The sequence below is a fragment of the Bombus pyrosoma genome, linkage group LG10 (assembly GCF_014825855.1).
Source record: "Bombus pyrosoma isolate SC7728 linkage group LG10, ASM1482585v1, whole genome shotgun sequence".
NCBI classification, from domain to species: Eukaryota; Metazoa; Arthropoda; class Insecta; order Hymenoptera; family Apidae; genus Bombus; species Bombus pyrosoma.
The window spans coordinates 7,998,722-8,014,265 of NC_057779.1; the positions used below are offsets into that span (position 1 = coordinate 7,998,722).

At 39.3% G+C, this 15,544-nt stretch overlaps 1 protein-coding gene across 7 annotated transcripts in view; it reads right to left on the reverse strand.

Moving 5' to 3' along the window:
• Positions 1-15,544, reverse strand: part of LOC122571730 (amyloid-beta-like protein) — a 49,021-nt gene that overhangs the window by 12,627 nt on the left and 20,850 nt on the right. For 5 of the 7 annotated variants that reach the window (XR_006318201.1, XM_043735815.1, XM_043735812.1 and 2 more), the window contains exons 1-6: positions 13,512-13,562; positions 9,889-9,942; positions 8,963-9,094; positions 5,914-6,040; positions 2,099-2,189; positions 1,224-1,354 (exon numbers count right to left, since the gene is read on the reverse strand). Coding sequence is in view for 6 of the 7 variants with exons in the window: in XM_043735815.1 (XP_043591750.1) it covers positions 1,224-1,354; positions 2,099-2,189; positions 5,914-6,040; positions 8,963-9,094; positions 9,889-9,942; positions 13,512-13,547 (571 nt within the window). In the remaining variant the exon portion in view is untranslated. Of the gene's footprint in view, positions 1-1,223; positions 1,355-2,098; positions 2,190-5,913; positions 6,041-8,962; positions 9,095-9,888; positions 9,943-10,803; positions 10,828-13,511; positions 13,563-15,544 lie in introns of those variants that run through there. The other 2 variants (XM_043735813.1, XM_043735811.1) reach the window with 2 other exon arrangements.

Sequence of the window (15,544 nt, forward strand, 5' to 3'; positions counted from 1 at the left end):
AGCTTCGAGAGGGGAACGTAAATCTATCGAAAATATAAAGTGTTCAGGGCGATCTCCCATAAATCGACTAGATATTCTTACGAAAAAATTCGTGAATTTAAGATCGACCATAACGGTGAGCCAATCTTCTCCTCGTTTTTCTCTGATTTATTCGCTTATGATCGTTTTCTTTCCTCCTTTTCTTTTCTTTTTTTTCTTTTTCAATTTCTCGCGCAGAAGGAGCTACTCGTCATTCCTGAAATTCAAACTAATATCGTCGATATCGCGACTGATATGACAGAAAATGTGTGTGTGTGTGTTAGCGGAAATGTAATAAGTAATGGATTCGACGTTGTAATATGCAACAAGGTAGGAAAATAAAATTCCGACAATAGACTACAGTGAAACCCTATTCATCTGAATTCATCGGTGAACAAATAATTCACGTACTGTGGTTCATATTATAACACGGTAGTTGAATTTTCTCCATCGCCTATAGCTTTGCATTTACGTAATAGGAGTTGATATTCGGACAAGCGAACTGAACCGGCAAAAGTTCGTTTAACTTGGAACTTCCAAACGTTCCGTATAACGCAAACAACGCGCTCGTAAAATGCGTCTACGGGTATTCGAATGCTTTCACGATCTTGTACACGATATATCAGGCGAAGTTGGCGATTTCGAAGTTTAATATTCCCAATAAAATTTCTTAACGTCTTCTCCTCGGAACTTTGTACAAGTCGACTCGATCGACTTCAGGACACGCATCGAAGGATTTCAGAATGTATTCTCGCATTCGACAGAATCAAATGTCGTAACTTAAAATCGGATACGTGCATTGCGTCTCATTTCAGTGCATATAGACGGTGTAACCCATTCGCTGCTACTGCCATACGATTATTTTATCACTGGAATTGAGTTTCTTCTCCACGCGTCACCTTTAGCTTCAAGCAATAATTACAATCTCCTATCGCGTCATCATTCGTTGCATCGTTTAACTGTCAGAACAAAATGACTTTGTTAAAAACTTTGTTAAAAACAAAACTTTGTTAAGATGGGAGGAAAGATAAAACGCAACGGAGTTGCAACTAAATAGCGCCAATTAGATCGTTGCGTTGGACGCAACCGGTGCGTCGGTAACAGCGAATGCGTTGAGAGGCTACACTGTTCAACACAGAGATGAGAAAAGTCGTCGATGAATGAACGTGAATGATGATATGAGAGAATGTACGTACGTTACGTACCTTTGAGGTGTTTCGGGCAGCACACGAATTCGACGCCGGAGAACAGCGATATTCCACAGGGCAACAACATCGCGAAACTCCTCAGGTTCATATTCCTCTCTCTGCAAGTGTCGGCTGCGGTCGCGTTCCACCTGAAACGGAAGATTCCCGGATTATGTTCCCAGTTTCTGTTCCTTTCAGCGAATTACGAGCTTGCGTTTCAGAGAATTGCGTTATATATTCTGCTTTGCGAGATTCTATTCGTTTCTTCCAACGGAGCGCTTCCCATCGGACACGTTCTTCGGTCTATCGTTAGACCGTGGATGTCGATGAATTTTCGAGAATTCTAAGGCTGCAAAAATCCACAGAATGCACGTGCGCGAAAACGTATAAAATATGCAAAGTAGAGGTACCTATTGATAACGTTCGATAGACGAAACGAATGTTGTTCGCCTCTGGGATTCATAAAAATATAAAGCTGCACAAACGTCCGCGGTCCAGCTATCGCGACGCACCTGGAGCATCGCCTTGAATCAGCAGAGTAAGTCGCAACGTCATCTTCCTCTGCTGATTTTAATTAAGCATCAAACAAATGCAAACGTTCGTCCGCTTATTAGTAGACCGTGGATTTTTATTCGACTAAGGAACGTTTAATGAACCAAACCGAGCGTGTGAGTAAACACGAAGCCATCTGAAAATTCCGGTGGGATTAGCCGCGGTCACCTAACGAGGCAGCAGGTACCTTATTTCAAAGGCAACTAGAAATTATTATCGAACTGGGAACCCCGATGGAGCGTATGGTCGTGGAGGATAGGGTTACGCGGTGGCGGACACGTAAATCGATACGCCGACGTTGGCTCGTCATCGACGAGACGCTCGCTCGTTGGCTCGCTTACCTGTGAGATTCCCAGCATTTCGTCTGATTGTGAAGGTGGTCGAACAGGCAACCTTCCGGCACGAGCAACGCGTCGCTTTGGAACGGTCCCTCTGAAAAGGAGAACGTGTCGATGTGAATAAAAGCGAAGGGAAAAGGTCGGGTACTGTGGCATGGACACGCCTATATTTATCGTTGAAAGAGACACGAGGCAGAGATCGCGTCACATGGTACACGTACAGGTCCATAGCTGTCTACTCAACCCCTTAACGAGAGCCACTCTAGCGCTACGACGCGGCACAACTCCACTCGACACGACTCGCAGGAATCGATACGGCAGAAACTGCAAATCAGAGTGGCTCGCTTCGGGGGTGCAAACTTGTATACGGCATCCTAAGACTGCGGTCAGAATTCGCTTGGGATTACGTTCCGTACTCTACACCGGCAGGTGTTTACGACGTGTACGAAGTCATGGGAACAGTTTGATTATTAACAACTTGGTTGTTACAGGCTGCGTGGACTAAAAGTTATACAGTCGCTCGTGAAAGTTTACATAAATCAATCGAATTTCGTGTACGCGAATTAGCAACGAAACTAGAAACGCTTTTTATCGCAACATTTATATTTACGTAGTCGATACTCGCGATACGATATTCCATTAATGGAAAAAAATTCATCTTCGCATTTATGAAGAAATTCTGCCTCTTCGGAGTTGTCTATTTTACGAACCGTACCAATTTTTGTACTTTTAACGCTTTCGCTTGTTACATACTCGAAACGATGGAGATATTTCAGATGAACAGAGTTGAAGTTTAATAAATTTACGTAGTTTGCGGAAGAATTCAGAATTTGTAGATTTCTTGTTAGTCGCGTTACGAGGCGAAAACCCCATCGAATTTATAAATAGCTGGTATCTGGTACGCACGGCGAAGTTAAATAATTTTTGCTGAAATTACTGCTCCTTATTAAAATCGAAGAGAAAGGAGTTACATTTTTATTCGGGGAACTTAGGAAACGTTTATAGCAGCCAATTTATAACCCAAGCTGTTTCATCTATGAATAATTGCCGCGAGTTATTACATTTCTTTTTTTTTTTACACAAACAGAATGAAACGCAAAAGGAATAAATAAATGATTTCGAAACGTTTCGCAAAAATTGTACAACGAGCTTTTAATACAATTTTAATACCGAAAACGTCAAACGTTTAAATTGCGTTTCATTCGTCGTTCGGAATTTATAAATGCGCCGGCATGAACGCAAATTTATAACAGCAACAGAATTTGTAAGCTGGAAAAATCCAGCGATACCTTTTTTACGCTATTTTTTTAAAATCCATCGTTGCGGAGATGTTGCGCGAAAAAGGAAAAAGTTGAAATTTAAACATTGAAAAGTTCACAATGACCAGAAGGATACTTCACGGGGGCTGTTTGTAAATTTTATCTCTTTCTCGTAGTCGTTTTATCAGCTTCGAGTAGAGATTCTATGGGGGAACGTTGTGACGTGTAGTGCGATATTTTTTTATTACGGGCCATCCTATCGTTTTATTATACTCGTGTGCGAGGCCGCGATTCGACAAGCGCTCCGTGAATCTTCAATTTTTATACGCCTGGCCTATAGTCGTACGTTAAAGCTAAACGATTCATCGATCATCTAAAATTCAAATATCAAAAACATCTTGGACAACTTCAATCTCGTTGAATTCTATTTTAACGTGGAAACCTGTTAAGCGGAATGAAATTTCCTATTTAATAAGGGAATAAAAAATCCCTGCTCCCAATTACCAAGCTCGGTAGCATGACTGAAATATTTCTTGTTGCACGAATTAAACGATCCTCGAGGAAATCTGTTATTACGATGATACGGCAATGGGACGTCCGATTAGCATGGACGAAGTCGAGGAAAGCATATTAACGGTTATAAGCGTTTGTTAAGATCGCCAAGAAGATTTAAATTACCGGGAAACTGGGCGAGAGGAGGGGATTTGAATTTTAAAGCGAATATATTAGCCGGATCGCGTCGATACAATGCCTGCGAGGCACTGGGAAAATGGAAAATGAAAAATAAACACGGATAAAGATCTTATCCTAACGGAATGATTATTATGAGCGTCAAGTCGGAAATATTTGTGCGTCGCAGCAATTTTCATATCGACCGAACCGGGTCTCGTTAAATTCGCAGAATTAATAAACGGACAGAGAGATTGAGAGATAACGATCTAAAGGAAATATCATTTCTTAACAACATATATTATACAGAGGATGTGCCAAACGCGGCAAACTTTATCGCTGTAACCTGTGCCATGTAACGCTTAATCTTAAAAGATATGGAACAAAGGTATGAAATTTTGTTCACTTGTAGACCGTGAAAACTGTTACACAAAAGTTATTATAAATGCTGGAGGTAAGAGCCGGTGGTAGACAGTCCTTTATTATTTCGTACTTTTGTTATAACGCTTTTAATTAAGAATTTCTGGAACCATGTTTGTATGACAATTTATCTTTTGTTTTTAATCGCGGTATATGCTGACAGATATTTTACAGAGAAAATCCAGGACATCCTGTGTACGCGTGATCCTATTCAACGAACGCTTTATTTCATCCGGATCTATTTAACCTATTTCTTTTCACTTCCTTATGAATGCCACGTTGCAAAGCAAAGGCGATATACATATAGCCGGCTAATCATATTTATTAACGAGAATACACGTTCAGTTGACGCGAGAATAGAGCAATAAACCGTGTTTTCGCTACAGCTAATAAACGTACGCAGGTAAACTATAGCACAGATACGCTTCATACATATTTAAATTCGAATTCATAAATTTCACACGGAATGCAATAACTTTGGAAAAAAAGAACAGTGGTGGAGAAAACGGGAGCTTTCTTTAAATTTGTTCGAGATATGCATAAAAGTAATATCAGCGGTGTTACAAAATGGTTATTGGGACATGCAAATGTTTTTCATTGCACAATTTTTCCGTTGTAAAAAATATACCAGTGTCAAGAGTAAAAAGTAATATCATACGCTGGCACATTAAATCGTCGAACGTATCTTTGAATATATTTTTAGTCGGCAGCAGCAGGCGATTTTACATTTTCAACAGAGATCTTCTCACCGCGTTAGGTTCCCGACTGCCATTTGAATATTCAGCTTTTTATCTACACTTTTACCAAACGCAAATAGTAAAAGTACGTGTTTACTAATCGTCCGTGTACGCTTTTTCCCATTGAAATTGCCAAGCTAACATACTAATTTCTCGCTTTCGCTTCAACGCGTTAACGACTCTGCTCTCTACAGACATTTACGCTAACGTGTAGAAATAGGAATTATGAACGCGATCTTCTTAATTGGTACCGCTGAGTTATACGGTAGATGACCATTCAGCTTAGATCAGAGTCGAGTTTCTTCAAATCTAGGATATTCAATTTCAACTTCTGTTCTGCGTCTTCGTCAATGCCACTGACAGCCTTCGTAACTTACAATACACGGAATACACGGTAGGATCGGGTAAATTAAAAATCGTGCTAATGGATATTGTAGTCTTTTATGTCGTTCGTCGCAATCAGACTCTCTCAGAGGCAATGCTTCGAATAAAAAGAAGATAAAGAGAGAATCCTTTGTTCCATATTTTAGATTCAACGTTGCGCCAGAAATCACTTCGCGTACATACATCTGCATATTCAAATTCCACCTTCGCGTCAAAATTCTATTCCTTATTGACTTAGAAAGCCACGTCGACTCCATTAAATCGAAACGAGCTGCTAAAGTTAAATGAAAACTGAAACACTGTCCATCCAGATCACTTATCAGAGAGCAATTCTGATGCTAATACGTACCGAGACATCTGTACGGCTTGACCCAACGTGACAATTTGCATTTAGTTCTGCCTGGCTTGCACCAGCCGTTAACCCTCACGTAATGAGACGATTCCACGATATTGGTGATGTCTCTCTTCGGATAAGCCTAGAAATACAAATACCGATTATGCTACGTAACTTTTTATCCGAAATATTTCCATATTTCGTTAGAGCTACAAGATATTTACTACGAACATATATTTGGAAAAATAAGCAAAGAATTGATATGTAGAGCGAACAGCCACGACAGACGTGTAACAAACGTAAAAATGGCCCCATCGAACGAACGATTGATTGTTCAAAAGTACTCCTGTCGTCTCTACGAAGCATATACTTGCGCCAAATATTTTGTGGCTTCTGTACATGTATATATATATCTTTTTTACAAACTTATCTCAACTTCGCCTATATGATATCACGATAGCCTGTGATTACAATGCCAATAAATTTTCAAAATGCTTCGTAGAACGCACATGATGATTCGCGGGAGACCCTTAAAAATATTCTAAAACTCTCGTAAGTCGTTATATCGTTGAGCAATTTTTGCCCGATTATACCCACAGGATATACCAACAAAGTTTTGCTGTTAAACCTTGCAACCCTCTGTACATCATAAATTAATAAATATCAACAAATTACCGATAATCGTTGCCACGTAACATCCCTACAGTTTGACCCAGATAATCGTGGTTCACCTACGACCTAGTGGTATCCATTTAAAAATTCTTATTCCGAGCCCTTTTTCTTTTCTTTCAATTTTTCATTATAATTAGCGTAAAGCTAATTTACTACCGCGTTACGTTTCGATCGACGAAATTATACGACACGCGAAATTATCGTGCCTTTCACTGGATAACACGGGCGTGTGTCGACGACAGCAGAGAGAGGTGGTTGCCTCGCGGATATCGAAACTGCAGTGCGCTCGTTTCCGTAAATTAACAACCGGTACGCGTACAGCGAATAAATTCGCGCATCCCTTCGTAGATTCGAAGTGGATGATAGGATACAAATGTCCGAATCGTTTGAATAAACCAGTCCTACTGAATTTAGTTTAGCTGTTTGGAGATCAGGGGAAGTTTCTATGACAATTTCAAATAATCTTTAGGTAATTAACTCGCGGCGATACATTTTAAGTTTGTATTAGGTTTCTTTATAAGGAAACGATAGATGCACGATATTTTTTCTTTTATATTATTTTACTGAATTATGTGCGACTACATGCATTTAGTTCTATTAAGATAAAGATCACAACGATATTGGGTTTTGTGTTTGTGCAGAGATGCATTGTTGTGGAAGACGTGTTTGTAAAAGAAAGACGCTTTCGGGACAACCACTAATATTAATTTAAAGATTGGAAATTCTAATTGCACGAAATTTGCAATCTAAATTAAGCGAAGATCGTAAATTTCATAGATTACATATTTTATATACAGGGTTGGTAACTGGCGGTACAAGCGGAAAGGAGGTGATTCTAAGCGAAAAAAGAAGTCGAAAATGTAGAATTTTCGTTTGAAGCTTTGTTTTCGAGAAACCACGCTCTCCTGACTTAACTCCGCTTGACTTTTATTTATGGAGCCATATCAAATCAATTGTCTATTCTGAAGAAATCGCAAGTTGCGAGCAATTGAAGGAAAAGATTATTGTAGCCTTTCATACTTTAAAACAATCGAATACGTTAGAAAGTGTTCATAGAAATTTAATTAGAAGAGCAGAACTATGTGTTCGGCAGAATGGGCAACATTTTCAGCAATTTTTGTAATAACAAACTTTATGATTACTTCATATTATTTCATTATGTATCCTTAATCTTCCGTTACGGCAAAAACAAACTTAAACTGCGATAATATCCACCGAGACAACGATCTACAGTGAGATCCGTTATAACGAGACGTGATAAAGTGCACGCGTACCGAACGAAAATTCAAAGTCGATTTTCTCGAAAACAGAGCCTCGAACGAAAAATTTTTATTCTATATTTTCGACTTCTTTTTTCGCCTAGAATCACCCCCTTTCCGCTTGTACCGTCAGTTACCGACCACCCTGTATATAAAATAGAAGGTGTAGACGGTCATGAAATTTTACATAGACGATACAAAGTATTAAATATTCGAACAAAAGCACGTAACTCGAGTATGGATTGTACGGAAGTATGTAGTTGCATTGCTCGCGAAAGTTTGAAAACATTCTCGCCGAATTATTTAAACAGCTTTGGACATTCGAAGAACGTGCTTGATATACTTTGAACAATAATTCACATTACGTAATTTTGTACTACTCGAGAAGCAAGGTTAACTTCTGATATATTAAACTATTCTACATATTAATTTTAGCAAACCCACAATCGAGTTCTATCTTCATGGCAAGGGGTCGAAATTGATGACCTATTTACTCCAAAACTACGGAAACAATTCCCAGGCAAATTTGGCCGAGCACTCTGCCAATATACGATATCGAACAAATTCAATATATGGTCTTCCGTGATCTTCTAGGAGAATGGTTACGTATGAAATAAAAAGTTCTTGAAAATTAGACGAATAATTTATAATAGAACGAATGTTGTTCTTGTAATTTAATTACCTTCTAACTATAGTATCGAGTAAATTTAATATATCATCTTTCGTAACCTTTCAGAAAGATGATTACGTAAGAAACAAGAAGTTCTTGAAATATTGACGAGTAATTCATAATAAAACGAGCGTTGTTCATCTAATTTCATTATCTCCTATCTACGGTATTATATTAATTTAATACACGATATTCCGTAATCTTATAAAAGGAAAATCATTACATATAAAGTAAAAAGTTGTTCAAAAGTTTACGAATAATTTATAAGAACATGAGCGTTGTTCTTCTAATTTAATTATCTTGCAGAAACTTCAAACATTTAGAACGATCTCATTCAGGGTCGTAACGTTAGCTCTAGCTGCTTGATTCTACTGGAAAGGTTGAAAATCACGAGTATAAATCGAATCATTTATCACGCCGAATGTAAACGTCGGCAGAGACGAACAACGTTCTACGAACTTACCTTCTTGCAATATTCGAGAATCTCTAGCTTATCCGTCATGCAGCTCTTCTTGTCGGCGGATGAGACCCAACGTCCCTGTTCGCCCATGTGCTGCGCCAGGTACACCTCTCCAGCCTCGCATAACGTAGCAACCTGAATGCATAGCGTTCGCATAAACACTCGTCGTCACCTTTTTCTGCTCGCTTGAAAATACTTTGACGCTATAACCGACTACTTTCGCCAGTAAGTTTCACTCTGGAGTGGACAAGTCCCCTCAGGAATTTGCAAAACGCGAAAAATCGTTACAGCGTTAAAGTTATTCCTCTGACCAGTGAGCTGTTTTCGACGAGTATACTGGCCACGAAGATACGACGATATTTCGTGTTACGACGAGTATACTCGTCACGCGTAAGAGGTAGCTAGAATTTCCTGCGTAAATCGCAATTTAGTAATCGCAGTGAATTGCAATAATAAAATTTCGTAAAAGTCGTTTCTCCGTCTGACGAGTATACTCGTCGTGGTTTACTTATCGCCATGCATTTTAGGTACGCGCTTTTCAAACAACTTCGCAACAGCTGACTGGTTAATTGCCTTACTTATCGCTATTTTCAAAAATTAAAATACATCTCGTATCTCGTATTTCTATCCTCTTCTTTACTTCTTTCATGCACGCGGACCTTAGGATGATTTTAATCTGAAGGGAATCGCGCGTGGCTAGAAGATGGAACATTTCGTCAGCCAGCGGACTGGATTTCACGAGTTACGTAACGTTGAAGACTGGCGAAAATCGGATGAATGAAAGGGACGTGTATTGGAATGGAAGAGATTTCAGACATCTCGTGTGTGCGACGGTGGGGATTTCGTCGCGATGCAAAATCGCTGAGTGGCACGCGGCCTTGATGACATTCGTAAGGAAAAGGAAGCGTACATTTTCAAGTGGTACTCACTTGCGGCTCTGATCTTCCTCCAGCGGGTGCCAACTCGAGCCTCTCCGACACCGCCTGCAATGCAGAAAACATGGATAAATTCAACTGGCGTAAAACTGTACGGTAGCCAAGAATTTATAGCAACCCCGCGGACATTTTCGCGTATTTCATTCATAAAACTTTTTCTATCGACCTCGAACAATTTCAGGATCGCGTTACACAAGTACAGTCAGGCACGAGAGTTTACGTCTACGTCGTTCGAGTGTAAGACGTTGCGACGTAACTTACCTGAATGAAGTTTACGACTAATTTTATATGAAGTTTATGGCTAATGACTAATTATTCGACGCGATGATAAACAGACAACGATAGAATACTAAACTTTGAAAGTAACTGAATTCAATTTGCAACTCTTTGGTTGCAAAGGTTGGTCCTCGAATTAATAATACAACGTACGAAGAAAAGGAATAGGATGAAACAATCGGATCAATCTTTGGGAAATTTAGTTTCTGCGAAATGAATATCCGTTGAAATCGGATCGTTTAAACTTGTAAAAAGATATCTGTTGAAAAAGAAAAGCGAATACGTGTGATAATAATCGTATTCTTTATTTCTCACTCATAATAGATATTATTCTAAAATTGTCGATACCTGCGAGAGCAAATATTTAAATCTTCGAACTGCGCAGTTCTCGATAAAGTATCGACGTTTAAACAACTCGGTTAATCTTTAAAGTTTGCTAAAGCTATTGATATAGTCGCGAGTTTCATCCCCGCTTTAAATCTTTCCAATCTTGCAAAAGTATTAAAAGAAAAAAGAAATCAGCCAACTTTCCTCTTCGTACCATTAAAACTTATCGATCGGATTTATGTGTGGCAAATATTATTTTCCTTAATGAGAAGTAAAATTTGCACGATGCGAGAAACGATTAATTACCTCGATCATCGGAAACCAAATATTTCCTTGATCAAACTCATTAATACGGATTGCTTCTTAGTAATATCATGCCAGCGTAATTCGCAGAACACTCTTCGAACATTCTTCTAAAAACATTTCGTGTTGCCGTAAAAACCTCTTAGGAAATTGAATGAATTCTTACAACGAGTAATTTCAATTCAATCTCTTTAGTTCTTCGTTTAACGTTTATCGCGCTGCCCTGTTTTTCGTCCGTCGAAACCGAACATCCTTAAATTTGTATCATCAACTACGACGAGTATCTTGAAACATAGAAAAGGCAATTCGTACCTAGGTGGTTTCTCAAACAGAGGATAAACGACTTGCCGATCCAAGATTAGTCCAATTCTCAAGATCCATTCTCACGATCCAAGATTAATCCCACAAAGTTAATCGGAAATAAAATAAATACGAATTAGAGCAAGTTACAAATTCGATGGTTTCCCAGCGATTTATTTTTCGCCCTGCATTTATGTTACTCGTTCCGACTTTCTCGAATTCTAAATACATTCTTATCCGAAAATTCAAATGTTCGCGTCAAGCAAATTCTACTTTCCACCTTCGCTAACGATCGACCACCATAGCGTGCAACGTAAATCGATACAAGCGAGCCGTCTATCCGTGCGCGGAATTCGATAAACCATCCAGAGTCCAATAACCAAGCAATCTCCTTAAAATACCCTCACCCCATCGACAAAGAACCACCCTTTGCAAGTACCAATCTTGGAGCAGTCGCTCGTCGAATCTCCTAAAAATACTCCTGTACAGTGCAAACAATAAGCGTCTCCAGCTCAGCGTGCAATCACGCCACTTCCGGCCTACCTAATCCCTAAACCGTTTAAACGGGCTCTCGAGCAATTCGTCCAACCTTTCGCCGATATAATGGGCGACCACCGTCGAAAGGCAGAACTTCGCCTCGATCCAAACAAGCGAACAACGAAGGGGAATTAGATCCCGGCCGTAATCGCCTCTGCGGACCTTGTATCGTTGATTTAGTCATCTCACCTCGGTTAATGACGTATTAATGGGCTATTGAGCGAGGATATAAGGGTCCCAGAATAGCAGCGTAGAATAGCAACATTGTACCGACGAGCCAGCCACGTGACTGTTAGGAAGAGTCACGAGCTTCAGACTTGGCGTGAACGAGAGTTAAGATTCGCGATTGATCCTCGTTATTGCCGCGTCTCTACGATTCTTCAGCCGTCGTCGAGTTTCATTTCGTTTCGTTGCTATCGAGCAACAAGTACTTTAAACTACGCTGACGTTAGATTTACAGAGTTCAGGTGCACGAGCGAACATGAACAATTTAACTGTTTCTGGGTCTCATCGGAGCAACCTCTTACACCGCGGTTTAATAAAAAGATGTGGATGCAGAAAGTGATGCAGACGCGTAAATATTGAGAAAACGCGGATTGGAATAATGCAACCGGTCTGTGTGAACTCTAACACTCGCACGGTACTTGTAAAAAATTAGTTAAAAATGAGTATAATATTTAGTACTCGTTATAATACGTCGTTCCTCGGACCAGTGCAACGGCATTCAGGATTTACGCTTACGTTGTACAATTATATTACATTGACCGACTAACTGCGTTTGACGTGTATACTCGTCATCGCTTGTATTCATTTACGCACTCCATGACCTAACCCCGTGAGACATTTTTAAAATTAAATTCCGCAGTTAACTGGTTAACCGAGGTAGGCGATGTCTTTATCGCTTCGCGAGGGCGGTGCAAAATAAACTGGCATAGAGACAGGGAAGGGTAACGTTGTCTATTACTCGCTATCACGCAACGCTGTGTTCTTTATGCAGCTGTATTGCCGCATGTGTGACACTTGCACCCAATGCTCGACACGCGCGTTTATCTTTACGATGTGTCGAGCCTGTGAAGTCAGAATTAATCGATCGCACCTCCTTCTTTCCATCTCTGCGCATACTATGTGTAATTATATGATATGTATAATTTTGTGTGCTAAACTAGATTAGCCGCGTAGTAGTGACATACGTATGTGTGAATATGAATGTATGGAAGTATGTGTGTGCACAGCGTCTCGAAAAACAGATGAACGCAACTGTTCCGTTGGCAGTGTGGCATGGAAGATGGCGAGACCAAGAGAGCGCTGAGACGCGTGCAAATGTATATCGACGAAGATCCTGGAAATCCTTTATCAAATCAATCTAAAACTATTTTAATATGAATTCTAAGCGTAGCCTTAGCGTTCCTTTACTATTATTTCGGCAATTACGATCCACAATTCTCAACATAACGTATTGTACAACAATATGCGCTACACGAATATTAATACAACTCAGCGTTGAGTCTCTCCACTCTGTTCAGCCGCAAGCAACGCCCTGCACTGAGAAGATGCGCTAGAAATACGCGATCTACGCTCAGCCGAGGCAAAACGCGTTCTACTCATCCGCAAACCAACGTACATATTACGTAGCAGGTTCGATAAACTTCTGTCTAAGTCTCCTTTCAGTTATCCTCGCGACAATATAAATTCGCGCAGATATAAAAATATTCTCAACCTCCACCGCTAACTTCGATCGCCTCGCAGCGATACGCTACGCTTCCTCGAGGGTTAAAACCACGTTGTATCACAGCGGCCACTACGTCACCTGTTAACGCACACGCTATACCCCCCTGTCGTATCATAAATCCATTAACTCACGTTCAATCACGCACCTCGCTACATGTCACACATGCCTCGAACACGTTCATTACTGCAATCGATGAGAACGTTTTCATTTACGTCGAACAAGCGTACGCGCTGCTGGATAGTCGGTAAGTAAATACGTTCGCGTGAACGATTCTACTACCGGACATAGGATCACGTGCTGTCTTTGAACGTCTCTAGACTTATTAGTCAAAGGAGTGGCAGGTTTTCCCGACATGCGAGCGGAAACGCGACGTTCTGATCGCGTGAGCTCCGAATATCCATTCGAAATAAGCATCCAAATGTACGCGAGTGAAATTGTCGGACGAACACGTTCGATACGACTCCCCCGGGGAGAATATCTTAAGACAAACCCCTAGGATGGTGTTCGTTAACGTTTGGCGGCGGTTGAAGTTCGCAACGAGTATAACTCTCGTCAAATATATATCGACTTTTCGAGTAATTGTTCGATCTTTCGATTAACTTTTAGGTAACAATTACGCGGCGGATTTTTATGTACTTGCGAGAGATTTAATTAAAGATGCAGAGATATGTAAAATACTCGAGTGTACAGTATAGTCTCTATAACAGTTCTTTCTATCCAGAATTCGTTCTGTGAGTTATACTTATAAGCGATTTAACCAAACCACCTTGCACTGTATGTTGTTACTGATGACGTAAGAACGTACAACTTTAGCATTACTTAATCAACGATCATGCAAATGTTGTGGATTTCTTACCTTTTAGATACAATTCTAGATAGAATTTTTACGAATATTTTTAGTCTGTAATTTAATTAAACGAAACGTTCGATACATTTGCTTGGGCGAATAAGCGTTAGTATAATTATTCTTATGCTGTTAAATACCTTAACGGACATATATATCTCCGAAAACTACATTCTTGGCAGCCAGTTTTACGTGAGCGGCAGCTCCTAAGTTACCTAACAACAGGAATTCGCGGAATCGATCTGACCTTTACATTTTATTGTACTCTACCCGCCATAGCAAAAATGCTATCGTCGAAATATAAATGTTTTTTATTTATATAATTTTATAGTTACTATTATTATAGTTTTTTATTTATATAATTATAGATGTATTTCGATGTTATTAAGTTGTCCCAAATGTTTCTTTCGTTTTACAATTGAATTATATATGATCGTAATAATAGAAATAAAAATTCAATAAAATAATATAAAACGAAAAATGTCGCGCATCCGTTATTTCCTTACAAAACGAGAGAAACTTTTGCAACAACCTAATACATTTTCACGGGTCTCGTTGCTAGAATATATCTACCTTTTCGACGAAGTAGGAACGTGATTTGGGGCAACGATATACGTAGCTAAAAAATAAAATATAGCGACGAACGACTGAAACTCCGATAAAAATGATTCAACGTAGCGTAAAATATCGGAATTATCTATATTGAACGATAAAAGAAATTGTTCGCTGCTAGTTTCCTTGTTGTCTAATTTATACGCTGAATTTTCGTCCAATAATTTCACCCGTATTAACCGGAATCTTTTCGCAAGATTTTTATAATTTTCTCACAGTATACATTTTTCTTATGGTTCCTGCCATTCGTGTAGTAATCGTAATTTCTATAGATTTAGAAAATAAAGATGCCTGTCGTATACCTGTGCCTGTGTACATGATGAGACGATACAACTATGAAAAATAAGAAACTATAATCTGTAACAAAAATTACGCAACCATGGAATTGTTAAAAATATACTAAATATGGTAGCAAATAGAAAATTACGTTTAATAAAGTTACAAATAGTAACGAGCCTATAAATACTGATATCCCTAAAGATGAATATGTATCTCTATAAACGAAATTCACAGATAATACGTAATGCTCTGACGTTGCTTTAACTAACAAGTGAAATTGCTTTGAGAAACGGAATTCTATACACGCGATCCAAGGAAAGACGAATACAAACGCGAGATCTGGAAGATATACTGGCGCCAATATACTTACGTGCGTTACTTAATTAAGGACTTCATAAGTCGTACAGCTTGATGCAAAGGAACTATATGAATATTTATCGTAT